The 25,971-nt window shown below is 46.7% G+C and overlaps 1 protein-coding gene across 5 annotated transcripts in view; it reads right to left on the minus strand.

Moving 5' to 3' along the window:
- Nucleotides 1-2,275: 2,275 nt before the first annotated feature.
- The window catches only part of CORO2A (coronin 2A), a 46,902-nt gene continuing 23,206 nt past the window's right edge, over nucleotides 2,276-25,971 (minus strand). For 2 of the 5 annotated variants that reach the window (XM_424946.8, XM_004949607.5), the window contains exons 2-12: nucleotides 19,947-20,147; nucleotides 15,790-15,906; nucleotides 11,803-11,952; nucleotides 11,128-11,307; nucleotides 10,174-10,290; nucleotides 9,244-9,348; nucleotides 8,792-8,888; nucleotides 7,299-7,411; nucleotides 6,593-6,683; nucleotides 6,040-6,305; nucleotides 2,276-5,278 (exon numbers count right to left, since the gene is read on the minus strand). In XM_424946.8, the coding sequence (XP_424946.5) occupies nucleotides 5,147-5,278; nucleotides 6,040-6,305; nucleotides 6,593-6,683; nucleotides 7,299-7,411; nucleotides 8,792-8,888; nucleotides 9,244-9,348; nucleotides 10,174-10,290; nucleotides 11,128-11,307; nucleotides 11,803-11,952; nucleotides 15,790-15,906; nucleotides 19,947-20,147 (1,569 nt within the window). In that variant the 3' untranslated portion in view covers nucleotides 2,276-5,146. Of the gene's footprint in view, nucleotides 5,279-6,039; nucleotides 6,306-6,545; nucleotides 6,684-7,298; nucleotides 7,412-8,791; nucleotides 8,889-9,243; nucleotides 9,349-10,173; nucleotides 10,291-11,127; nucleotides 11,308-11,802; nucleotides 11,953-15,789; nucleotides 15,907-19,946; nucleotides 20,148-21,129; nucleotides 24,452-25,971 lie in introns of those variants that run through there. The other 3 variants (XM_025145067.3, XM_046905635.1, XM_046905636.1) reach the window with 3 other exon arrangements.

The raw sequence follows: 25,971 nt of genomic DNA on the forward strand, positions 1-25,971 counted from the left end.
CGTCTGGCTTGGGAGTCTGCTGCTTGATAGTACACCTTCCGGTCAGTGTTGGCCTTCATGAGCGCTGCCTCATGAAGAACACAGTCCTGGAGGCTCAGAGCACAGGCACCGAGGGAGTCCTCAGGCCTCCTCCCTGCTAATGCAGCTCGTGCTGGCAAGCAGGGCAGCTCACCATGCAGATGTGGGGGACGTGCAAGTAGGCCGCCGCACACTCCAGCAGGTAATAGTAGGATGGGGAAGCACTGCCCACTGCCGTGTAGTGGTGAGCCAGGGGCACAAGCACCATTTCTGCGATGGCTTTGCACTGGTACAAGCACTCGCCACCATCCTCAGCCTGCACAGTTGTCCCTTCTCCCTCTGCCAGAAACCTCTCTGCGGCATGGGTCCTAACCATCCTCAGGTGTTCTCCAGCAAGCAACAAGGCCTCCCAGCTGCACCAGTCATTCTCATCAGCAGAGCCCTGACAGCTCCGCTGCTCCTGGGAGCTGGAGATACTGAAGCAGTGGAAGGCCACAAAGTCCCCTCCGTGGCACCTCTGGTATTTGTGGGCATGCCTCTCCAGGAGGGGGGTAGACTTGCAGTGAATTTTGACCTTCTGCCCCAGGTGCCACAGCTCATAAGTCAGTTCCCACAGCAGTGGGGCGCAGAAGGCCAGGATGTCAGACTGGTGCTTCATGGACCCCGTGGACCTCTCCACCCCTGCAAGGCACTGTGTCCTGACCTCAGACAAAGCTGGGACCAGACCTCAAGGCCACCCCAGCTGGGGCAAAGGCCACACTTCGGTGCACACTGCTACTGTCTGAGCCCAGCCTGTGCTCTACCTGCAAGCACAGTGGCAGAGGCACTCTCAACAGCCACTCAGAATTTCTCTCAGCACAAAGCTGGGTGAGCAGGGTTCTGTGGAGCTCTCCTGGGCTCACGCTGCAGTCACCACTTACTGTTCCCTGCCTGCCCGGAGGTGGCCGGCCCTTCTGTAGCAGCTTGTATGTCTTCTGGCCCCTCTGTTCTTCAGCCACTTCAGGATGTTGTCCTCTGCCAGCAAGACTAGCAAGGAATTCACCCAGGGCCTGATGCAAGTGGGAAGGCTGCAAACCAGCTGCTGGTGGTAAACACCAGCCCTATGATGGCAGCACACTTCAGAGCCATCTGCTTCTGTAGACTGATCCGGTCCAGTTCAGCCAGCACAATCTGTGCCAAGAAGCAGCAACACATTTCTCCCTTGCCTGTCCCCAAGCGTGAGGTGGGAGAAACCACACAGTTTCACCGCAGGAAATGGGGAAAGCTTTGGCCTCCTTTCCTCAGGATGGCACCTGCTGGACAACCAGAGCCCAGGGTTGATATCTTCAGGATGGCTCCACTCCTCTCACAGTCACAGGCTGCAAGAGCTGGGGAAAGCAGAGACACTCAAGACACATGCTCCCATGGCAACCCATGGCAAATGGCTGGGCTGTGTTTCCACCCTTGGGGCAAACAGTTCCATGGTACTGAATGCCCCTCCAGGTGAAAGCAAACTGTGGCCTACATTCTGTGGCCAAAGGAATGGAAAATAAGTCATTAGCAATGTCAGTGGTGGCATACCACTTGGCTACTTTTGACTCCAGTTCATACTGGAGGTCTAACATGTCTGGCACAGCAGCACTCAGTGGGGGTGTGACTTCATTCAGGCCACGGGAATCGACTGCCAGCCTCCATTCTCCACTGGCTTTATGCACTGGCCATATGGGGCTGTTAAAAGGCAAGTGAGTTTTGCTTATCACTCCCTGACTCTCTGGTTGATGAGTCAACTTATGAATGGGGAGCAAGGAATCTGTTAGTGCAGTACTATCAACTTCATTTGCACTGTGATCCATCCGTACATTGCAGTTGTTATATTGTGACACATAACAGTCAGGAATTGCTGTATCACTCTGTTAAATCAAAATCCCTTGTAATGTCAAACATCTTCAATTAAGTAAATTTAGTATTAATATATTGAACGCTCCTGTGTAACATCTGCTGGTCAGAGCTTACTTGGTCAGGGAACACCTCCCCATGCAGCAGAGATTTCCAGAAAGGGCTGGTTTATTCATAGACATAGCAGTGTGGTGCAGGACACTTTGAGACGGCTGAACCCTGCAGCATCAGGGACAGATTGGAAGGCTAAGGCCATGCAAACAAAAGAGGCAACAGGAGATGCTCCTTTCTGAGCTTCCTCGGTTCATCTGTCCTCTGATTTGGCCTAATTTTTAGTCACTTCAAAAATACAACGACAATAAGAAGTCAACAACCTTGCATGTATCAAAAAACCTCTAAATATATTTATTATTCAATTATATTTGCTTTTCATTGCACAAATTTGTTTTTTATCCCCATGTTTTACAGGTTTTTTTTTACAAAGCGGTTAGGAGTTTTAGAAACTGTTAAAATGATCACGGAAGTTGATTTAGGCACAGTTCATTACCCAGAACTACATTTTCTCCATTTTTTTTTCTCTGTATGAAAGATCTGTGGTTGCATTTGAGCTCCAAATTGAAGTGTATTTCACAGAGTACACTTTTATGGGCATACTGTCTAAAAGAGGTGGTTTGATTACATTGTCTTGCCTTATCAAAGGCTGCCAGCAAAGCCTAAATAATTTTTTTAATAGAAATGCTGAAATCAACACAACCCTAAGATGAGAACCATGGTGGCTGACAACTTTCTATTCTATCCAGTCATAGCATGATGAAGAAACAGTGATAGAATCATAGAATCATAGAATGGCCTGGGTTGAAAAGGACCACAATGATCATCGAGTTTCAACCCCCTGCTATGTGCAGGGTCACCAACCACCAGACCAGGCTGCCCAGAGCCACATCCAGCCTGGCCTTGAATGCCTCCAGGGGTGGGGCATCCAAAGCCTCCTCGGCAACCTCAAGAGAAAGCACAAATTCTGTGGAAAAATTATTTTGACTAGGAAATAATTTAAATAATTTATTTCGTAGGAAAAATAGGAAAAAAAATCCAACAGATAAAACACATACAGTGACTGAGAAAGTCATATCAAGCATTTGCCCTTCTGATAATAAAAGCATGGAAACCAAAGTACCATATTCCTGGGACTACACTGTGAACATGGCTCTGAAGCCTGAAAGCTGTCAGGTTTTCTTGGCATGGCTGGAGAACTGTGGGCTTTTAGATCTCTTATTTAGTTGTTCTCTTTGGTGAGAAAGCCTGACCACTTCTGGCATAAGATGCACGTGTTTGGTTTAAAGCTGTGTATCTATCTGTGGTGTGTTTTTGCATATAACTGCATACTGCAGAGTGTGTCCAGGGTGCAGGAAAGCCCATTCCAGAGGACATGAAAGTTTGATTCAACAAGGCTGTTCTTAACGTAATATGGATCCTTATTTTTTTACAAAAAGTAGTGTTAAAGAGGAGTTGGGAGTTGGAATTGATGAACCCTATCAGACTCCTCCAACTCAGGATATTCTATTCAAATAAGTGACTGATGCTAAGGGCTTTTCTGAAAAACATTACAACGACACCCTCTCCTTAATAAAGCAGAAACAAACAAAAACATTTGACTTTTTAGCACCCACACCTGTTGTTGACATGTAGAAATGAATTAAGTATTTTTGAAAGCCAGGTGAACTTCTTGCTGTAAAGGAAACGAGCTGCCAAAGTCTGATTGCCACACATGAGCATTTGGTGCCCCTGAGCTCGCTGCTGGGGAATCTGAAGAGTGTCTCACATGAGCACAGATAGTGCTTAGCCCCTAATCAGGGGGCTGTCTGCAAGAGACTGATTATGGAAAATATTTGTGAAAGCATCAGGTTACATGGAGCCAGCAAGGCATACTATTCACTACTACATGTGTCATGACAGATGTGCAGTTACAGACTAACCAGTGTTTGCTTGCTTCATTTGGGACAGGGACATCTCCACAAGATCTGCATTTAGGGCAAGGAAAATTATTCCCTCTCGGAAGCTGCTGCAGCATTCATATCTCTGGGCTGCTGAAAGCGCACTTCTCTTCATGCCATGCCTCATCAGCTCGCACCTCTCAGGAGCAAGTAAGACCCTGGGACTCCAACCAGGCTGGGGAGCCCAGGTGCTCCCACATGCTGGCCCAGCTCTCCATGTGGGGGACAGCACCTGTACAAAGATGGTCACCGGTGCTGGCCTGAAAACAAGGATGGGACCTGAAGCCTGCAGCTGCTCTCACCCTGTGCAAAAGGATGGCAGCAAGCTGGTGCCACAGGGGACAGATAAGCAAACTGTGGGACCTGGGGTGATGGGTCAGCCTGCTGACGGGGCAGCACAGCCTGGAAGGAGGAGCCCAGCAGGAAAAGGACAAGGCATTGGCACCTGGGAATTAAGAAGGCAGCAGCTGTGAGCACAAGAACAGGAAGGGCTATTTGTGGCCAGCCATGGTCCCATGATTCACCTGTGGCTGAGATCACTTTTCTAACACCGTTGCTGAAATGTGTGCAGCGGGCTGGGAGTCTTTGGTAGAAGGAAGGAAAGAAGCCCCTGACTCAGAGGACCCGGAGACCTTTGTTGCACCTGCAGCTTTGCTGGTGGGAACCAGTCAGCATCACTGCCCCTTTTGCGTGGCATCTCCAAACAGAGCAGCCCTCTTTCACCTACTGCCAAAGTGCTGAGCACTGGCAGCCCCAGTGCAACCTCCTGCATGGAGCAGGATTATCCCCAGCACCAGGTGAGGGCAGCTGCAGTATTGTCAAGCCCCCTGACGCAGGGCTGAGTCGTGAGGCAGGAGATAGCACGAGGATCACTTTGGAGTCAGAGGTGGGAAAAGAAGCAAGCAGCTGCTTTACTCTCCCATCGTGTAACATGGAGGAGCAGCAAAACAGGTTTTGGTCCTAGAGCTTAATAGGTGGCTTCTCCAGGGCAGGAGCATGATTTTCCAAAGTCTCTCACTACCTTTAATGCATGAGCTTCAGACACAAGTGACTTGGCAAGCAAGAGGAGACTGAAGAAGCACAGCAAGTCCATCAACAACTGTCTGGTGATGATTAGGGAAATGTGACCACCACGAGTCAGGGAAATCCATGCTGCCTGAAGCATCAGTTTTTCCGCCAGCAAAAAAAAAAATAGGAGTCTTCTGCAAGAAATGGAGTCTGCTGCAGCTGCTGAGGGTGCAAAGAGCCACAGGCCGGCACATTCAGTACCTGCCTGTGTCCGTGTAGACATTTCTGAGCTCCAGCTCCAGTTGTTTAATTTTGACATCTCTCTGATTTAGGAGCTCACGTAGTCTACGAATTTCTTCTTGTTGTCGGTAAAACATCTGCAGAAGCTGTAAAAAAAGTCACATTTTACTTCTCTTACAATGAGGAAATACAGATTTATCCTAACAAACGCCACCAATCCTGTCAACTTCTGAGAGAAACAGCACCTAAACTTTCAGCTTACAGACTGACCAGCAGCAGTAATCACCTGCACTGCGAAAGTAGGTCTTTGTCAGTAGTGTTACAACTGCTTCAACCAACAGATAATATAACTTTTCTCCTGATGGCTCAAGCTGATGAGAATATTTGGATTCTAGATTACAGGATCTCCTACTGTCCTACCTGAGGGTTTTTTTTTTTCCTTTTTCTTTTTTTTCTTCTCTGCATGCTCTTTGCTCTCTGTTTGGACTAGTGTGACCTTTCACTGTGCATGCAGCGGATGACCCAGCTCTGAAAGAGATGCTTCTGTAACCTCAAGGGGCAGGCTCAGAAACATGAAGAATATCCTTCTTCACACCACTGGAAAATTGGGGTCAGTAGATTTCTGCCCAGTCAAGCTCAGATTGTAAAGCCTTGCCTAAGCAAAAGGGACTAAGCATGACTATGGGGAATGAAAACCTTCCAGGGTTCCTAAATGCAAACAACCTGCACATGCTCAAAAATGTCCCTGAGCTGCCAGCAGGCTTCTGACTTGCCACAAAGACCTCACACTCTTCCAGACTCTGCAAAATAAACCCTCTCTAGATTCCATCACCTTGTGAACCGCATCTTTTTGCCAGCTGACTGGATATCCCCCACAGCCCCAACCCTTCACCCTACACCTTCACACCTCATTTTCAGTTTTTGGTGGTGGACACTCAAATACATCAAAGCCATTGGAGAGACGCATGTGCTCATTTTTCGGCAACCTCTCCTCCGCTTTCAGCAGGTTTCTGCTGTCTTTGATCTCACTTTTCTTCTGCATCTCCTCTGGCGGCATTCTTCCTCCCTGACTCTTGTTCAGATCAGGACTTTTCACAGGTGGCTCCGACTCAGGAAGCTGCAGTAAAGAATTCACTGGTCCAGAGCCTGGTTTCAAGGATACCAAGAGAGGCCCTATGGGGGGAGGCAGGTGACTGGTTAGCATTCACAAACCATGTTCAGAAATCAGCAGAAAGCAGTTCATTCAAACTACCTGCAGGGATAGACGTGGAGGCGCTTGACAAGAGAGGTGTCTGGAGTTCCCAGTAGTGAACATTTCAGCCACTAAATTACTATAGTTGACAGCTGTATTTGTTACATCTCTCTTTTACCTCCATTCCTATTTCTCAGGCCAGAGAGCCAGCAGCAGCTTACCCAAGCCCTGGGGAGCTGAAGGGCTGGGGAGCTCTCCATGTTCTGACCTTTGTTAACTCCGTTCAGCCACTCTTGCGCCGTCATTGATGGCTGGCATCCTGTGGTCAAGGGGTAGATGTCTTCCTGGTATGACTCTGACTGCAAGAAAACAAAACAGTCACAACATCAGAGAGGTTTGGGCTTAGACTGTCCATACTGGAACATGTATGGTGGAGGAAGAAGCTCGTTCCACCTGAGAGCAGGGAGTATGTCACCAGAATGTACATAAAATCTTCTCACCTGCCTGGAGCCTTTCTCCTCCTCACCCCAGCTCAGAAGGAGAGCATCTGACAGTCTGTTCTAATTCCTGCCAGTAAAGCCCTTTCACATCCAGGCAACAGACTAGGGAGAAGTTAGTAACAGATTAACCCTACGCTGCCAAACTCCTTACGTCTGTAAACTAGGAGTTTACTGCCAGCTAGTTGAGCTGATAATCAGAGAGACCCTTTGTTACACACAAGCAGAGCAGTCTGGTGAGTATGTGTTTTGAAGGAAAGTCGGCCATTACACAGAGATCTAACTCTGAGTTACCCAACCCATGATTTGGTGGCAAGGCTGCCCTACCAGCTGACTAACTTCGTTCCCTGGAGAAGGAAAGAGATAATCTCTTGTTCTTCCTGCTCACCTGCCATCCAAGAGTCACAGAGAGGAGGCGCTGCCCTCTTACTCATTGATATTTATCCCAGACACGTGCATGACCTGAGGTTAACTTACCCGTCGAGGGACAATCATGGAGACCGGCTCAATCAGGCTTTTGGTTGGAATCAGTTTGTAAAAACGGAAAATCTCACAAGCTGACACTTCAAGGCCTCTTTTTGGCATCATTCCTTTTGGAAAAGCATAAGAGAAACAGGATATAAATCTTCCTAGGAGAACTAATGTCAACCATCATGGAAGAAGGGCCAACAAACATGAGTCAGAGCGCCAGCTCAATAGCAGCACAATCTGAAATCTTGACACAAAACAGGCTCAGTGTTACAAATCACAAGTAAAACTCAATCTTTTTTTTTCCTTCCAGACCACAAGGTTACATGCAACATCTGTAGTTATTGAGCTGAGCCTCCTGTTCATTATTCATTCTTACAAACTGCAAATAGAGTGACCAGAACTGAGCAGACCTAGCAGGTGATGCCACAGGATTTAATTATCATAATCAATAGGAATGGAGTTGAGGACCCACAAACACCACAAGAGTAGCTGGAGGGGTCAGACTAAGGGTGCTTCCAGGCCAGTATTATCCCCCCAACACTGCCCTGAACTAGAATGGAGTGTAAGGGTATGAACATCTAATTTTTCAGCCAGCATCATGTGTGTTTCACGGATTGGCTGAGCCACATAAGATGTTCAAGTACTTGGTAGCTTCAGTGAGAAATCAGTGGAAAAAAACTGAATAACGTTCTCTTCTAACAACAGTTTCCTGGAGGAGACCTGCAGGCACAAAATCCAGCGCTCCTAAGTATATGTACCAACATCCAGGAAGAATAGAAGTGTCTATAGGCAGCATGTAGGGGTGGCAAATGGTCCTAAAAACTCATCTACCTCTGTTGGGAAATTTGGCCTAAAGGATAGACTAGAAAATGTTCAAAAAAGGGCTACACCTGAGATCTGAGAGCTGAAACCCAAATTCTATAAATTAAATGAGTCAAACAATGGAGTAATGTGGGTACAGGTTAATGAGCAAGGGTCTTGATTGGAGGAGGGGTGACCTAGTTGCAGGAGGTCTAACTTGAATGGGAAATGCCAATACAGAAGAAGGTAGGCAAATAGAAGGTAGGCAAGTAGAAGGAGTGAAGGCAGCGTGTGGCACGCAATTTTCTCAAAGAAATCCCAGAGTAGAAACAATGTCAACAGAGTTCGGAGCTGGAAATCTTGAGGCAAACTCTTAAAAAGCAAGGAACACGCTCCACCTCTAAATCCAGACTACAATCCCTTCCATCTTGACCAGCTATGTGGTGGGGATGCAGCAGTCACTGGTAGAGTTCCCCAGTCCATACTTTGCTGGTCAAAGGAGACCTCTCCAAGTTGTGACCATGGTATCACCTGAGATACACAGGTGAGCTGGGCCAAGCCAACCACTGTTCCAGTATGGAGACTGAAATTAACCCACTCTCTTTTCTACACATGAAATGATATTTTGGACTCCAACAGCTTCTAACATTGGAAGTCACCACCCTCATGTAACATTAGGCAAACACACTGCCACTCACCTATTCCCTTCTGTGGTAAGTGAGAGCGATATTCCATCAGGTAGCTCAGGTATGGTTTCTCAGGGCTGATCTCATAGTACCGTATATTTCCATCACCCTAAATGCAAAGAAAATGAACATAAGCCAGGCTCTGCTGTCCAGCATGAGAGTCTCAGGAGAATGCATGGCTCCAGAAGCTGTGTGAGGTCAAGAATGTAAGCACTTCCTACCAAAATATTTATCCTGTATGCAGGGAAGTTAGGACTCTACCATGTCCCCACAGTAAAAGTGACATGTTTGCAGTAGAAAATGTGGCCTGATTCTCCAGCACTCTCAGACCCCATCCCATTGGTCCATATCTCTAGGTTAATGTGACTCAGAAGCATCTGTGACTTCAGTCTCAGCAATGTGGAAGACACAACAATGACTAAGAGAAAAATCAGACAGCATTTGCTAACATGGAAAGCACTTACCTTTCCCACAATATAAAGCATGTTTGTGTCTGAGTCGTAGAAAGGAAACAGGAGCCCTGAGGAGCCATCCAGATCCTCCTCCAGTAAAGGCACAGAAAGGTCATTCTGGGTAGGACACAGGAAAAGCAAACAGCTGGATTCACCTGGCAGCTACCTCTAGTCATTAACACCTTACATGAACCCCACCTTGGAGTGACATTTGAGAGCTGCTCTGTAATGACACCAGTACATCTCAGCACAGCTCAGCTTTGTGGGAAGCATTTGGAAGGCAGCACAGTTCTCTGTCATACAGAGAAGCCATGTCCAAACATCAAATGGTACATCAGAGAGCTGGTCTACCAGCTCTGTCTGCTACAAAAGATGATGGTGTGAAAAAGAGGCAGAGGACTGTGCTGCAAAGTTAGCTGATGCAGAGGGGTACAGTGATGTGGTGTACAGAGGAAAAGTGTCTTGCTGCACAGGAGGGGGGCAGAGGAGAGTTTCATAAGGCCAGCAGTCATCACAGAAGCTTGTCTTGAAAGTGGCAAATACTACCTAATGTAAGGAATCATAATAAATCAATCAAAAATAAATAAATAAAACACATTTTTTCCTCCCTTCAGGGCTTTGCTTTAACTTCCAGTACCCATAACAATTTTGCCAATAAGACCACTAAAAGCTACTTTTAACTTTCTTGAATTACCTTTTCCTGCACTGGGCACAGCATTATCTTTGTTCTGGTGGATTCTATGCACAGAGTTGAGAGCATTTTCATAAATGCATACTCAGTTGATAGTATCCTAACAGTACAGCCTATCACACTTTAAGAATTTGACAGACTGCTTCTGAATTGCTGTTACAAACCAATTCTTGAGCAGGTGGAATAGTTAAAGTGACAATAAAAGAGAGAAGAATGAAGATAGTAAGTTTAGAATTGCTGGTTCAACTCACTTGATCCCATAATGCAATTTGCCTATTATTCCACCGGGATGTTCCAGTAGAGAGCAGCTTCTTCATGTTTCCAAGAAACAAGACTTTATTGGCTCTGTGAGCCTTGTAGCTGGCTTCCTATAGGAAAAGAAAACCCATGCCTGGGTAAGAGATAGCACCCTTCCTTGCTGCAGTAAAAAATTTCATGAGAAATCGCATCATGGCAAGAAACCACCTTCCATTGCCCATGAAGCTTATCTGGTTGGGCTAAGGCAAACCAGTTCATTTTTGTGTAGACACATTTCATTTTACCTGAGACTTCTAGTCCAAGAAGCCGTGCACAGTTGGGAATGAAAGCACCTCTCAGAGTATCTACCCTCAAATTCTTATGTGGGGAAGTTGTTCACATCCAACAGATCTGCCCAATTGGGCTGAAACTACAGTGAGCAGGATTGCACAGGGATCTGAGAAAGGTTGCTGAAACTCTTTAAGTGCATTCTCAAAAACTCAGTCAAGCTCTCTGATTAGTGATTCACATAGTCACATCAGGGGAATCCCTAGGAGTTGCACTGTTGGATTTTCTGTGCACACAAATGTGTGCAAGTACCTCCAAAAGGCAGTCAGCATCATCTTACCAAGAGACACGAAGTACAGACAAACGTACACTTCCATCTGGCTGACCACCTGACCTCTGTCAGCCAGAGCAAGGAATCCCAGAGGACTTCAGAAGGAACTATTAAATTAGAGCACTTCACAGAGGCTGTCAGTGAGCAAAGAGCTTGGTAGGAAGATACAGAAGCCCTGTTGACAGTGGCAGCAATTGTTTCACGAAAAATAGAAGACAATACTAACATTAAATGACTGGAAGAATACTGAGTGCAGATCTGTCTTTTTTAATGGCAATTAGTCTACCCTGAAGTGGAAATGGTCCACAGGTGAGATCAGCTGGATCTAAAAACCCTGAAGTCAACCTACCTGTAGGACTGTTCTTGCACGAGGGTCTATCAGACGGATCTTTTTATCTCTGCAGGCTGTGGCAAGGAGGCTGCCATCCGTGTTGAATGACATGGAGAGGACCACATCTTTGTGAGCATCAAGGATCTTCACTGGGTTTGACAGGACATCTTCCCTGGTATCAAGGTTCCAGATCATTATCTGAGGCAAAAGAACAAAAAGTCATCTGTTTGTTGCCTGGCCAAGCTGGGACTTTGTATATGTACGCTCATCACATCTTCCTCTCTTCTCTACATGTATAGGTCTTAATATCATGTATTTAAAATAATTTAAAATAATTTCTGGTATGTAAGGCAAATGATGGTTTATTAAAAATAAAAATAAAAAATAAAGGCCAGCATCAGTGCAGATATTTGCACTAGCATAAGAATGAAGTCAAAGGTATATGGCATTGGATGTTGCTACAGGAAAGGAGAACAAAGTAGGCTGATGTTCATCAGAAGAATGGAAAATGATCCAGGCTTTTTGAAGCCCATGACAATGACCTCTTGCCTTTGGGGTCAGTATGGAATTTCCCTCTCAGAAAGGTTCCTGAAGTCTTTATCATTAACTTACAGCTTGAAATGGAAACAAATTTCAAAACAACCAAACAAACACAGCATCCCAAAGGGAGGACTCTGCAGAGAACAGACCCACCTTGTAGTCATGACCAGAGCTGAAGAGGATGTTATTGGCAGTGGGATGCCATTCAATGAGGCCAACCCTTCGAGCATGGCCAAGAAGTTCCTTCTTCGGGGTGGTGATGTTTTTTGTTAGCAGGTGCTTGGGGATGTCCCAGATTTTAACCTGAATGGCACAAGATGGGTCTTAGTGAGATTAGTGAGTATGGTACTAATTGGGAATTTACAAATTCCTCTTCATACTGCATTATTTTGTTGGTATATCTCCTGCCTTTATTGGTTACCAGTCTTTCAAATCTGTAACTTCATTTTTAGTGGGTCTAATTCTCTGACTGTAGGCAGCAATTTCACCTTTTTGTTTTAAATTGGCAATCAAACTTACACTCAGCAATGCCGTCAGCACAATTACGAAAAACTATTGTCCAGGGTAAGAAGTAAGCCACAGATCTTACAGATATGAAACTACATCACCTGCAGTTTTCCACCTTGTCTCCTACCAAACTTTGAGCAGGAATGGGCAAATATGAAACAAACTTCAGCAAAGTTCTAGAAGACGTGACAGCATTGGCAGATCCAAGCAATCATCCAGTCAACATTACCTGGTAGAACTGAAAATGCCTTTGGACAAACGACTACAGTACCATTTGTCCCATTAAAACTGCACAAATGCAAAATGCTTTGCAAACAGTACAGCACTTTGATCACAACATTGGTTAAAGTACACAGAAACCTACTTAGGTGGCCACACAATAGGCATCCTGATCAGAGAGACTGGGCAGCATCACACACTGGGAGTCTGCTGTCTCATAATAGCCCCCTTTGCTGCCCTCAGTTCATCTGAAAGGATGCTACATGAACACAATTAAACACTGCCCCACTGGTGTAGAAGCAGACAGTAAAGGTGACCTGTAAAAACAAATTAACCTGTGCAGGTAAAAGGAAAAAGGCTTTCTCATGTTAACCTTATAAGCACAAGCATTTAGGACGATAACAGAAGATTTACCCTTTGGTTCAATGAAAATGACTTTACTTGTGGTACGTTCTCCAGGACTTAGCCTGAAGCAAGAAGATTCTATAAGATGTAAACGTTCTTTGAATTATACAATTGGTGGAAATTAGCCACAGCTGCCCAAGTCTCCCACTGTTTGGCTGATGAGGATCACAACATTCTACACCAAAGAAACAGAGGCACAAATTCAAGGACCTGCTAGGAAGGATCACAACCACCCTTCTCACCAGTGCTCATCTCTGCAGAGTCAAGTCCATTGGAAACCTAAGGACGGTGGAGTCCAGTAGCCTCTAGATGAACTTCCACAGCAGTAAGAGAATGCATCAGACCCTACAGCCTCAACAGCTATCACTAAATGAATGGGGCTGAGGAAGTAGAGAAGGGGAACTGTGAAGAACTGACTAGGATGAACGACACACTCTCCATGCCATGAAATGGCTGGTGCTAAAAGCAGAGAAATTACCCTTGCTGGAATTTAAGGATTCATGAAATGGAGAAATTGTCAGAGCTTAATGGGCAGAAGAAGCAGGTCTTGGAACCAAACCTACCAAGGCCAAGCAGGAGAAACCCATCCTAATAGTGAGAAGGTGAAGAGGAACTTTTCTGGCTGCTCTTCATCTACAAAGCTGGAATGCACAGAGAAGATGGAGCCAGACTTCTGAGGCACACAGAGCAATGGACACAAATGGCAGTATGGGCACTCCCTCGAGATCAGAGGAGCACTGTTCTCCCCAGAAGGGTACCAAGAAGATCAGCCCAGTGAGGCTATAGTGTCTCCAGCCTTGGAGATCTTCCCAACTCAGCTGGACAAGGCCCGGAGCAGCCTGATCCAGAAGGCCTGTTTGAAGCAGGGCTTGGACTAGGTGACTGCCATGTTTCCAGCTATCAGCTACCAGGAAGGACAGTCATGTTATAAAACACAGTCTGCTGTCCTCACTATTCAGGAGGGAAGGAAAAGCTGTCCCTACACCGTGTAACTGTGCAGCAGATCCCAGGAGATCCCATTCTGTGGTGCCAAGATGATGAAGGTGGGGTACTAAATAGGAGAGTAGAGTTTCAGCGCAGCAAGTTGTTTGAGTAACTTTTGGTACTAAGACCTGTGATCAGCTGAGTGTTTCACCTCTTCACCGTGCAGAGTGATCCAGTGTAGGAAACCAGAAAAGAAAACTGGCAGAGAGCAGCTCTTCTGCATAGGCACCAAGGTTCTAGTAGACAACAGAATAAATATGACTAGGCCGCACACCCAGGCAGAGATGAAAGCTAACATCTAAGTCTGGAAAAACAGAAAGATACCTTCTAGATCAAAGGAAATGACTTTTCCCTTTACTCAGCAACCATTAAACAACCACTGGAATACTGCATCCAGTTCTGCATTTCCCAGCACAAGATAAATGCTGGTAAACTTATGTGAGTCCAGTGGAGACCACCAGGATGTTCTTGTCCTGTGAGAAGAAGCTGAGGGAGATGAGCTTGTTCATAGTGGAGAAGAGAGATCTTCAGAGGAATCTGATAAAAGCCTTATCTTTTAGCCTCAATCTTGTAAGATTATTTACAAGATTATTAAGAGCAAATAGTGCAATGCTTGTTACTGAAGTGCAGAGTGGGAGGATGGGATACAACGGTCAGTAACTACACTAGGAAGGTTCTAACTGCATATAAGGAGAAAGTTCCCCATAGAGTAGTGAAGAATAACAACAGGTTGCCCAGAAAGGTGATAAAATCTGCGTCCTTGGAAGTTTTTGAGGCTCAGCTCTACAGACTGGGACAGTAGGTGGGGGCAGAGGCTTCCCAAGCTCCCTTTAAATTTGAATTGCATTTACTGAATGTATTCTGCAATTGCAGCAGGAAGCTTCAAAGCCTGTGCTTGCTCCTCATCTGAGGCTCAAAAGAGAGGTCATGGTGATGCCTTTGTGCCCCAAATCCTTTCTGAGATGGCATGAGCACCTGCATACCATCTGTAAGTTAAAATACAACACCCAAAGGCAGCCCAGAAATTGAAAGAAGTTGTGAGAAAAAAGACATGGAGATCCTAAAGAAAACAAAGTCACTAAACAAGAAGGAAAATTCAAAGCTCATAGATTTCTAATTCAAGAGAGATTCCCGGCAGATCTGAAATGGCAGAGGACATTCAGCAAGCCAAGGCTGGAGGAAATGACAAGGGAAACCTCCCACATTCTGTGTGGCAGAGGGTAAACAAACACAATAGGAGGAAACACAAGTGGGATCTCTGAATAATAAGCACAGAGGGTTGTCAGGCTCTTCACTGTCATAGACGCCAAACCACACTGCTGATAGGTCACAGAAAGCAACCTTCCAGTGGGTAGGTATGGGCTAACATGTCCCTTACGAACACAAATTGCATCTTTCTGCTCCTAATAACTAAGCTGCATCTACACTGAAGTAAAGTAAAGCTGAATCTAAATGTGGCATTTGCTGTATATCAGTTGTTTGCGTTAGCATTAATGTTTGCATTTCTGAAGTTCTTCTATGTTTTCAGGAGGAAAATGCTCTCTTTGATGCCCAGGGCAGAATAAAGTATGACATGGAATCCTTAGCTACCTTAGCACGGCTTTACAGAGAAACTCAGGGCAGGAACAAGCTCATAGTTGTTATGCAGGGGAATAATCTGAAATAGCTGTTGCAGATTGTTGCACGAAGCTTTTGTTTTGTAGTAAAGGAGCAGTTTTGTAGTGATTAACCTTGAAGCCATTTTAAATTCATATTCTTTCTCACACAAACATAGCCAAAAAGATGGAAGGCACCCAAAAAAAAAAAAAATCCAGATATTTTTCCTTTCATGACTTTAATAACATCAGCTAGACAGGATCACGTAGGCCTGGCCCCAAGAGAAATACAGAGAACCTGCTCTTATACCTGGCTTTTATATAGGTACTTTCACATATCATCCCTGGGCCTTTTGATTATTTGCTAATTTCTCTCCCCTAGAAGCACATTGGCCAGGTAATAGCACAGAGGATAAGCTGGGAAACTTACGGTGGCATCTTCCGAACACGACGCTATCACAAAGTCATTGAACGGGTTCCACTTGATGTCCAGAACGTTCCCTTTGTGCCCACATATTCTGGGATAATGTGGGTCAAGCTTCCCTGTCTGGAAAAAACATATCAAAACAAAGGTGAGCCGTGGAATCACAGGCTGCTTCCAAGTGAGACCTGAGCCAGCCTCAGTGAGAAACCCCCTTCTGTTTTTATGTTCCAAATACCCCTGGTGGTCTCTGCTGAGAATGGGCTTGCTGTTCCTGCAAGGCAAATCTTAATGATACCACTGACTGGAAGGGAAGCGCTGCTGCTCAGGCCTTCCTTAGTGCACACTGCTGCCAAGAAAACTGTACGCATACAGCAGGCAAGAATGCTGTGGTTGTAGAAGTTATTACTTGATTCAGATGCCAAATAAATTTACAGGGGAAAAGGGAATGAACTGAGTCTCACAATTTTTTTTGTAGAGATTTGGGGAGGACAGGAAAATCTCACATTTGTTTCTTGAGTTTACCTTTCATTTAAGCAGGAAAAAATGTTTTAGCTTGCCTTTTTTAGCTTCTTCAAGTAGAATTTATTCAATTTAAAGCACATGTACTCAAACGCAAATTACAATCCCAGTTTTTCTTTCAACAAGCTATCCATTTTTCTCCGATGGTTTTCAAATCCAATCACTTAACACATTAGATCAAGGTTTGGGACCTTCTAGAAACACACCACGTTTGGGCAGCAGGCCCGCTGCTGAATACCATCCACAGTGAAACACCCCGAGGACCCTGTTCCACATGGGGGCTGTGCTGCACCAGCATAACACATACTGCAAACAGCCTCTGCTAGAAAGTGATCTCAGCCTTACTTGCTAATAGGATTGCTGGGGATTTGATTAAGGTCAGAGCAGCACTGGCTTCTCCCTTTCAGCAGGAGAGCAAGAGGAGCTCCAGGGCACCTCTGCCAAGAGCACAGGTCAGACACTTGAAAGATGGTGCCAAGCTGGTCATGCTTCACCTACCTTCTTTTATCCCAGCTGGAGGAATCATAAACCAAATGAGTTTGCTCTTCTGGAAAGCAGGCAGTGCAGGGGTGTGCTCCCCACACCTCTCCACAGGTGGGCCCTCAGGATGTGCAATGGAGAGGCAACGGTGCTGACCATAGCCAGGATGTGGAGGCCATGTCATTTTGCCATCCCCAGATGGCATCCTACAGACTGGCTGCTTTTTGTGTAGAACTGGATGTGATGTAAAACTACTCTGGCTTCACTGGAAAGTTTGTCACACAGACTGGGACTAACCTGCTTCAAACAGAACACCTAGAGGGCTTTGAAATGTAAAACACAGTCTAAAACAAAGCATTTTTGTAATAGGAGCAATAACAAGTGACTCGGGAAGGGAAAAGACAAGAAATAAAAGGGTTTTAATGAGCAGCATTTTCCTGCCCAGTGTCCTTTTGCAGGATTCAGGGCCTGGTTTCAAGCTGCCAACCCAGTAGGTTGGGCAGCCAGCATCACAGGGATCCCTTGATCCCTGTGGAAACTCCCAGAGCTTTCTGCCTTGCCTGCTCCAGGCTGCTCCGAGGAGACTCCCAGGCTACCCAGCCATGCTATCATGCCACACTGAGACCACTCTGCCTGCCACAGTCTTCAAGCTTCTTCAACCTGCACAGCCTCATCAGGCCCAGCCGACCCCAGAAGAGGAGCCCTCCCTGCTTTCAGCAGTCCCACCTGCCCTGAGGCAATTCCACAGCCCAGGCACTCAGCACAGCCCACAGAAGACAAAAGGCTCCCAACAAGCATACAGGACAAGCCACAGACAAACATACTGTTGGTCTCAAATGGCTGCATGTGGAAGGTTTTCACATGCTGGGAAATTTAATTCCATCGACCAAGTGCTGTTTTAGTAACTAGATGTGTTGTCCTTCATGCAGAGACACCTGGCTTTCACAGTTATTTGCAGAGCTTGAAAACTAGTTTAATTTTTCAAACCCTTGCTTTACAAGCTTCGTACAATAGAAGACCATTTTCCAAGTGGTAGCAAAGATGCAACTCACTCCTCTTCTGCTTGAAGGCATGAGTACGTGCTTCTAGGCCTGGGAATAGGGTATGTATAACTAAGGGCTCTTTTTCTAGAGCTGCTTCCCATCCCTACCTTATTCACAAGCTGAGTGAGAGGAGAGGAGTGGAGCAAAAAGCATAAGGTGGCATTTATTCAAGGAGGAACGTGTGCTCAATTCCATGAGTCAGCAGGAGAGCATGATGAACACCGTAAAATCCACCAAGGCTGAGCCTGTCCCAAACACACCTCCAGACCAGGCTGCCCTCGGCTCCACGGCAGCCAGAGGAGCAGGGCAGGAGCCCAGGGGGCTGCTGTCACCACATCACAAGAGGCAGCGGCCACAAAGACCACCTCAAGGAACACAAGTCAAAAGCTTCTGCTTTTCACCAGCTGGCACCAGTTTGGAAGCTTAAAAGGTAACTGGTATCACAACTGGCAGGCTCAGGGAGCCCCTTTCTGAGGGCGGCTGAAGTAGCTCTCCCCCACAGCTCGGGTTAGGAGAAGGTATTCAGAGGACGGCTGTAAGAAGCACAGTACATACAGAAGCTTTCCCCTACCTGCTGCCAAAGCCTAACCCTCAGGGGGCTTCCTGAACTAGGGGAACTGCCTCTGAATAGGCACAGTTCACAGCACAGCTCCTCTCCGTACACCAGTCCCGTTTTGAACCGCTTAATTCTTCAGGCTCATCAGCATCCTGGGCTGTAAGTTCCACATCTGAGCTGTGAAAGTGTTGACTTCTGCCTGCCACCACCCTGCTCCCCTCCACCACGTCCCCTTCACTACTCACATTCAGAATTACTTGCCAGACCTCTTCCCCACCCTGTTTACTTTTTTGCTTATTTGTCTTTTTGTCCCAGATTGATCGATGCCTAAGGTACAAAGTCTTTCTTCACAGGAAAGCCATCTCGCATTTTCACTGATCTACTTTAATCATCCTTCCTAGTTACCTTTTCTAGTTCTACTTCGCTTTTGACTTCTGCAAACAACATTTCATAGCTGGAAGGTGGAGTATGTAAGCAGGTATTAAGAAGGGAAGAACTGTTGACAAAGATGGGCTGAGCTGAGAAGAGGCGAGAATACAGAAGAATTGACAGTAAACAATGCAAGCATCTTCAGCTCATTTCACCAACGCTTTGAGAGCTGGGTTCCACACCATGTCCCGCACTCACCGGCTGCCTGCTCACAGATTAAGCTCTGTGATGAAGATGAGCTCGTCAGCCTCAACAGATCGTGGTCCAGGGGGCTGAAGTGACTCAGCCAAGAAAAACAGGGCAGTGGTTCATCTCAAGATTGTCTCTGAACAGCACCAGCGGTGAATGCACTGAATAAACAAAGTCTTGAAGGGCCAAGAAATGTACTAGGTTCTTAAAGTGCACTCAGATCCTTTCATCCTTAGCAAATATATATTGAAAAAGCGGCATTACAATAACACCATCAATTAACTTTTAATTAAAGGCTGAACTTTTGCCTTTCATCTCTTCTGATCTGATTCCAGAGAGCTCATAACCTCATCCTGAAGGTAATTCACATTAATGAGTGCCGACTTCTTCTGAAGCATAAATGCCAGATGGCCAGCTTTTCCCTCTCATCAAATCTCTAGGTCATCAAAACCCACAAATATGGGATTTGTTTCTGAAAGGGGAGTTTTTCTATCATCAGTGCTTGAAGCTCAAGAGCTTCGTTGTCTCATAACCACGTCTGTGTTCCTTTGTGAAGAAGAAAGCAGTTATAACAAAATATATCATACTCTCCTCTGGTGACAGCTAAAGCCATGCTACTAAAGCACCGTTCAGATTTTGCCCTCTGTATCTACTAATTGCTTTATGATTTGCCATTTCTCCTAGGAGACAAACATTTGAGCACCACAGTTCCTGCTGATTACACAAGGCAACAGAGATACTACGTGAAGGAAGGTGTTGGAAACCTGCAAGCAGCTGCATAAGACGTGTTAGGTACAGGTCACCTGCCAGGGAACCTGGGGCCCTATCCACGCTTTCTGCACCTCAGCCAACAGCACTAATGGAATATCTTCTGTAAGATCCACCTCTCTGAGAGACCAGCTCTCTTTCAGCCCTCACAAAAGCCAGCCTGCCTCGATGGAACTCACCTGGTGGATGGGAATGACAAGGAAGGCCCCTCCGCCTGCACACTCGGTCACCACCGCGATGAAGTGTGGGTTCACAGCGCAGAAGTGGTTGTCATGGACGCTGTGGGTGATAGGCACGCAGTCGTAGCATTTCTCCTTGCTGGCGGCCTTGCCATACACATGGCGGAACTTGGAGCTGCGGTACTGCGGGTGCCACGACATCTGTGGGGAGAAACACAGAGCACCGCAACGTGAGGGCACGGCTGGCAGGTACACCCGGACACATTTCCCCTTTTGTCACTGCTGGCAAGAGGGGAGCTCAAGAGAGAAGCAGTTCTCCCTCCCCAGCCACACCAGCACTCTCTGCACCGCTGGGGCAGAGCCAGGCCAGGCTCAGGGTACAGCATTCCAGGTAGCACAGCACTCGGGAGGCAGTGAAGTTAAAACATCCTGGATGAGGGGAGTGAATGAGCCAGACCAGATGCATACTTCACTTAGCTCTTTGGTGGTTTAAGACCAAAAACAAGTCAACATTTTGCTTGCACGAAAGGAAAAATTACAGTTGACAGATCACAAGAGGGGTGGCAGGCACCTGTTGGTTTATTTTCCCACTGACAAAGACAGCGTGTCTGGTTTATAACTGCACCACAGCCCTTTGCCAGACAGCATTTTAAACAGTATTAAAATTGAAGCAGGCTAAGCAGGGGAATGACCTTCCCACAGAGAGCAGTGCGGCTTTATGGAACACACAAAACTCATTTAACACAGGAAGTGCAGTACAGAATGAGCAATCCTGGCCACTAACTCCTCTCTCTACAAGATCCAGGCAGTAAGAGGCACGTGGAGGGAATGGAAAGGAAAAGGAAAATAAATGCAGACCAGGTAAACAAGTTGTAGGTGAAGGAGTTCCACACAAGCAACTGGAAGCATGGGCAAAGGCTGGGACAGGATTTTGCACCTTGCTTGGTGTGCACTCGCACAATTTAATCAGTGATACCATCGTTTGAGGGGGGGTCCCAGCCAAGCAGCTTTTGAGTTACAGCAGAATTGACACCACGCACTCACATGGGTGAGCACTGGCAGGAAAGCATGCACTCAATGTAGGGAAGCAAGATGCATCATCAGCATTTGACAAGAAGGGGTCCAAGAAACTGTAGTTTGAAGTGCCCTTGCATCCAGCATGATATTGCAAACTGGCACTCACCTCCCTCATGGAAAAGCTGTTAAATGCCAGCAACCTTTCTTGCTTGACCCTGGACAGCCAAACTGGGGCTGTGCAAGTACCCGTCAACACAAAGATCCAGAGCACGTGCATCCCATGTACACACCACCATCTGGTGTGCAAATTGCACCAGGGCTCCGGTTCTGTCCCAGTCCCTGCCCTCCTCTCATCCACCAGCACAGCTCAGAGCCAGCCCCACCCTCAACAAATACTCACACCCATTAAAAGTCAGTCCTGGCAGATCGAAGTTGGCTCCTACAGTCCGTTCTGTTCCTCACTTTCAACACAGAATGTTCTACCTTTACTAAACCTGCATTAGTCCATATTTTTAGCTGATTAAGTTTCTTGTGCAGAAGACATAAGGCACAGCGGATCTCTGGTAAGTGTGCGGGCCACCTTCCCCAAACAAACCAAGGGAATGCAAACTACTCAATAAAGAGTAAAACCACTGATCCTGGGAAACTAGTCTTGAAGAAGGGATAAAAGGACAGCTGAGGTGCAACAGGCAGGCTTCCCGGACAGCCCCAGGAGAGCAGCAATTTCAAACAACTTCACGTTTGTTACAGGCAGGAGGTTGACTTCCACTTCACTGGGAAAAAAGAAAGAAATCACCATGTTGTCTGGATGCAGCAAGTCCTTCTTACGGCAGGAAAATTAGCTCTCCAAAAGGAAGTTAATTACCAGGCTCCAGGGAACTTCTAGCTGAACTACTCTTCAGCTGGGAGGGGTTTTGAGAACAGGAGATGCTGCACTTCTCAGCAGCCACAAGCTCAGCTGAGAAATGAGTCACCAAGAGCAGGGGAGAGTTCATTGTTAGGTTGTCATGCCTATGGGAAGAAGGAATACACAGCAAGATACTGATGTCCTATAAAGTCTACCTGCAAGATTTTCATGGCAAACAAGGAATAAAGCAGCCAAAGAAGCAAATGCTCAAGTTCAGCCTGTGCTTAAGGAACACAGAGAAGTAGCCCTTTGCTATTCCAATTTATAGATGTGAGACTTGGCTGCCACTGAAATGGACACCGCAGCACCTACAATTCTCCCAAGGAACAGAAAGGCAAGGTATGCCCGGAAACAACAGAAAACTGGCAAAGACAGTCCTAGGGGAACTGTGATCCTCATGACACCATCGTAACAAGAACAGATCAGCATCAGGAGATGGACATGGGGTGAACGATAGGAAAAACTTGCCTGGGAGGACTGTGGAAGGGGTGCTCTGCAGCAGGTCACTCAGGTAGTGATGGGGGTCTCCATCCTTGGAAATCTGTCACGGCTTGGCTAGAAAAGGCCCTCCTATAATGTGGGTGATAGTCCTGAACAAGAGGCTGGACTGCAGAAAAGCGAGGGCCACTAAACCATATTGAAAGCCTACAGCCTGCAACAGAGATCTTCAGAGGGTCCTCTCTACAAGCAGTCCTAGGATTCAGAGAAGAGTCAAAATAAGGATAAAATTATGATGCTCAAGTGAAAATCAGGCAAAAAGATGAAAACAATGTGACCCTCTGTGAAATCCTGAAACGTGTTACTTAATGAATGATGTGGCTCAATCAGCAGGAAATCTGGATGGTTTACCAGCAAACCAAGGACAGGGAGTGAAATTACAGGATACAGAAAGTTTATACCCTATAGCTGATGAGATAATACAATGTTCTGAGTGACTCTGAAAGTTCAGTTTTTGGGGAGATGAAAAGGCTGTGAAACATGGGCCACAGAAAGACCTTACAAAGAGTCTGCCATGGATGCTTATCAGTGGATGATGTGAGGGAAGGAGCTGTAGCAAAACAAAAGCTCCAGAGCCTCTGCACTGTCCTGTCCAGGTCGACAAGATGGCCTAAAGCAGAGTTCCAGTATTACCCATAAGGCCCCACATTATCGCAGAAGTGGGCCAAGATCCAAGAGGTACTGCCCAGAAGGAAGGTATGTGGGAAAGGGATACCAGAAATAAACAGCCAGAGTTGAAGAGAACGTGGTGGAAAGCTGAAAAAATTATTCTGCTTTGCCGGCTTGAGATTATTCTGGGGCAAAGAGGCTGTAAAATTAAGTCTTCGACTAATGAGTCACAAATGATGCAATAGGTTCTCCTGTATCTGAACAGCCTGCTCAAGATGTGAACACCAAGTAGAGTCTCGTGTACAGAAATTGCCCCAAATCCTTGCAAAGTCTAAGACTGCATCCCAGCCCCTGAGCACACAGGCTGTCTCACAGTGGACAAGATGTAGTTCCTCGGCAGGAAATGATCGTGCAGCTGGTTCTAATGAGAACAGCACAGCTATTAATAGCTGACAGATCTCAGCTATTAAGACAGTGCAACCTATGGAGCCTACAGGAAGATCCTTGCAGAGAAATCAGGTCAGCATTCCTAGAAGTTCTCTGTTGGAGCTCTCAGCAACACTAAATGCTGTGTATGTGTAAGTGACAGCCCAATACCAAATGCACAAGTGAGCAGTATCCCAGAAACAGAAACTGGGAAGAGCTGGGCTGGGCAGACCACTGCTCTGCGAGGCTACCTATACAGGAGTTGATGGTCTCAAGCATCTGCTTTGGAAGAACAGCAACACGTTATTGGCTCCACTCATGTACCACACAGATAACTGGCCTTTCCTCCTTTGCTCTCCACCCATGCACGATTGTCAGCCAGTCGAAACAACTTCCTCACAGAACAGAAGCAGCTTCCTGGCCAGTAAGGCTGCCAGCACTATTTCCCAACACTGGGAAACGGTGGGAAAGCCCACCTTGACTTCTCTTCTCTCTTGGGTGAATCCTGCAGCAGAGCAGCCCCAACCTTCTCCATGAGGGCCTTTGAGCTCCCAGGTGACCCTCACGCACCACTTCAGTAAATGAAACCAGTTCACCCAAGCTGTGCCATGCTGACACATTTCCGTGCTGATCACAGCTTTCCATGCCTCACCCTGCCAGCACCCAGGCACAAGGAAGCGGGTCCTCTCATCTCACAGAGCTGGGAGTCCCATAGTGCCATCAGAGCTGACTCCACGGCCACCAGGAGCTGCAAAAACCTTCCTGTAACACTGCTGGCTCCAGGCCTTCTGAATACAAGGAAGGCATGGAGCTACTGCAGAGAGTCCAAGCAAAGACCACACAAATTACAAAGGGGCTGGAGCACCTCTCCTAGGAGAAAAGGCTGAGAGGGCTGCAACAGCCTGGAGAAGAGAAGATTCAAGGAGAATCTCATCAGTGTCAATAAATACCTGAAAGGAAAGCACAGAGTAGATGGAGCCAGGGTGTTTTCAGTAGTGAACCTCAACAGTTGCTCTCAACAGGTCTCTTCCAACTTCATATGTTCTGTGATTCTGCTGACTTCTGTGCATGTTGTACTGAAAACTCTGCTGGCAACATACCAAGATGTGTGCTCCCGTGTGTGGACTTTCAGCCCTATAAACCTGATGTTTGTCAATGCAGTCCTGGCTTTTCGGACTGCTCCTGCAGCAGGGAGTGGCAACAATACGTTTCTTCCCCCAGTTCATGTAAACTGCAGTTTGGAGAGACAGTCATTTTCAAAACTGCATTGATAGCCTCAGACACATCCTCCTTGGCCCTTCTGTGTTTGCCAGGCATAAATATGGAAAGACTTACATGACGTCTACAGAAATTATGGTTAAAGATAGAGAGCATATGTCCCCCACTTGCCCTCAAAAATGCAACTCAGCAACACTGAAGGGACTTTGCTTCAGCTCTGACTCCTTTGTGAGGCTCACCTGTGAAATCTTGCTGCAGAAGTCCGAGAACCTTGTGGATGGTAGGAGACCCTAACAAGGGCTGTGAAGACTAAGGATGTCTGGAATAGCCAGTAGCAGTTTTGGAAGATCTACGCTACCCTCCAGAAAATGCCAAATAAATGGCATTTATTATCCGGTAGGTCTGATTGAACGGACACATGCTTCACTGCAGGCCAGCCAAGGTTGGCAGCAGCCTATTCTGGCCTTCCACCATTTTTGTTGGTCTTGGTGTACTGACAGTGCCAGCAGCCAGAGGACCTACAGACCTGATGAAGCCTGGAAGGAAGACTGTGGGCATCTCCTGGAAATACCAGCCATGGATGTGGCTCTACACACTGCCATCAGCTGACTTCTAAGCACGTACTCCTGGTCTGTTCATGTGCTGGCATCTTCAGCCCATCCTTTCTCTCACTTCCTCTTGCTCAAAAAGCAGAAAATTAATACAGTGGTGGGGGAAAAAATGGACTTGAGCAGAACTGGATCATAAAAAGCACGTGATGTGGGACAAGTGGAGCACAAATGGATGGTGGTCACATCACAGCAGGACGCAGAGGGAACTGCAGTCCCTTTGGCAGTGCTGAGATCCCCTCAGCTCACCTGGGCACCACGCAGGAGGTGCAGCTGTGCCACCAAGCAGCCTGCACTGCAGGGAGCAGGAGCTGCAAACCAGACCTTGCTTCCTTCGTTGTGAGTTAGCGTACACATCTCCAGCAGGGCTGTGAGCACCACTGCAGGCTGTGCTCCACCACATCAGTTCAGGGAGGAGTTCGGACTACGAAAAGGCCAGATGTGAGATGGGTCTGTAACCTAAGCAGGATGTTCAGGGGCAGGAAATCCCGCTTAGCATGCCCAGCTCCTGCAAGACACCCTGCAGGCGTGCCAGCCTCCTCTCTTTCCCAATCCCAAGGGACCAGCAAGCTCCAAAGCATATGCCATCTGCTGCCCTGCAACTCTATCACGTCACACACACAACATGTAACACCGGATCTCCACACAGGAGAAGGGAGATGGCATGTGAGCCAGAACCTCCATTTACTCATGTGCTGGCTGCCAGGCAGGACCTTCATTTTTTATCTCCCAGGTGCACACA

Source organism: Gallus gallus, chromosome Z, assembly GCF_016699485.2.
Source record: "Gallus gallus isolate bGalGal1 chromosome Z, bGalGal1.mat.broiler.GRCg7b, whole genome shotgun sequence".
Taxonomy (NCBI): Eukaryota; Metazoa; Chordata; class Aves; order Galliformes; family Phasianidae; genus Gallus; species Gallus gallus.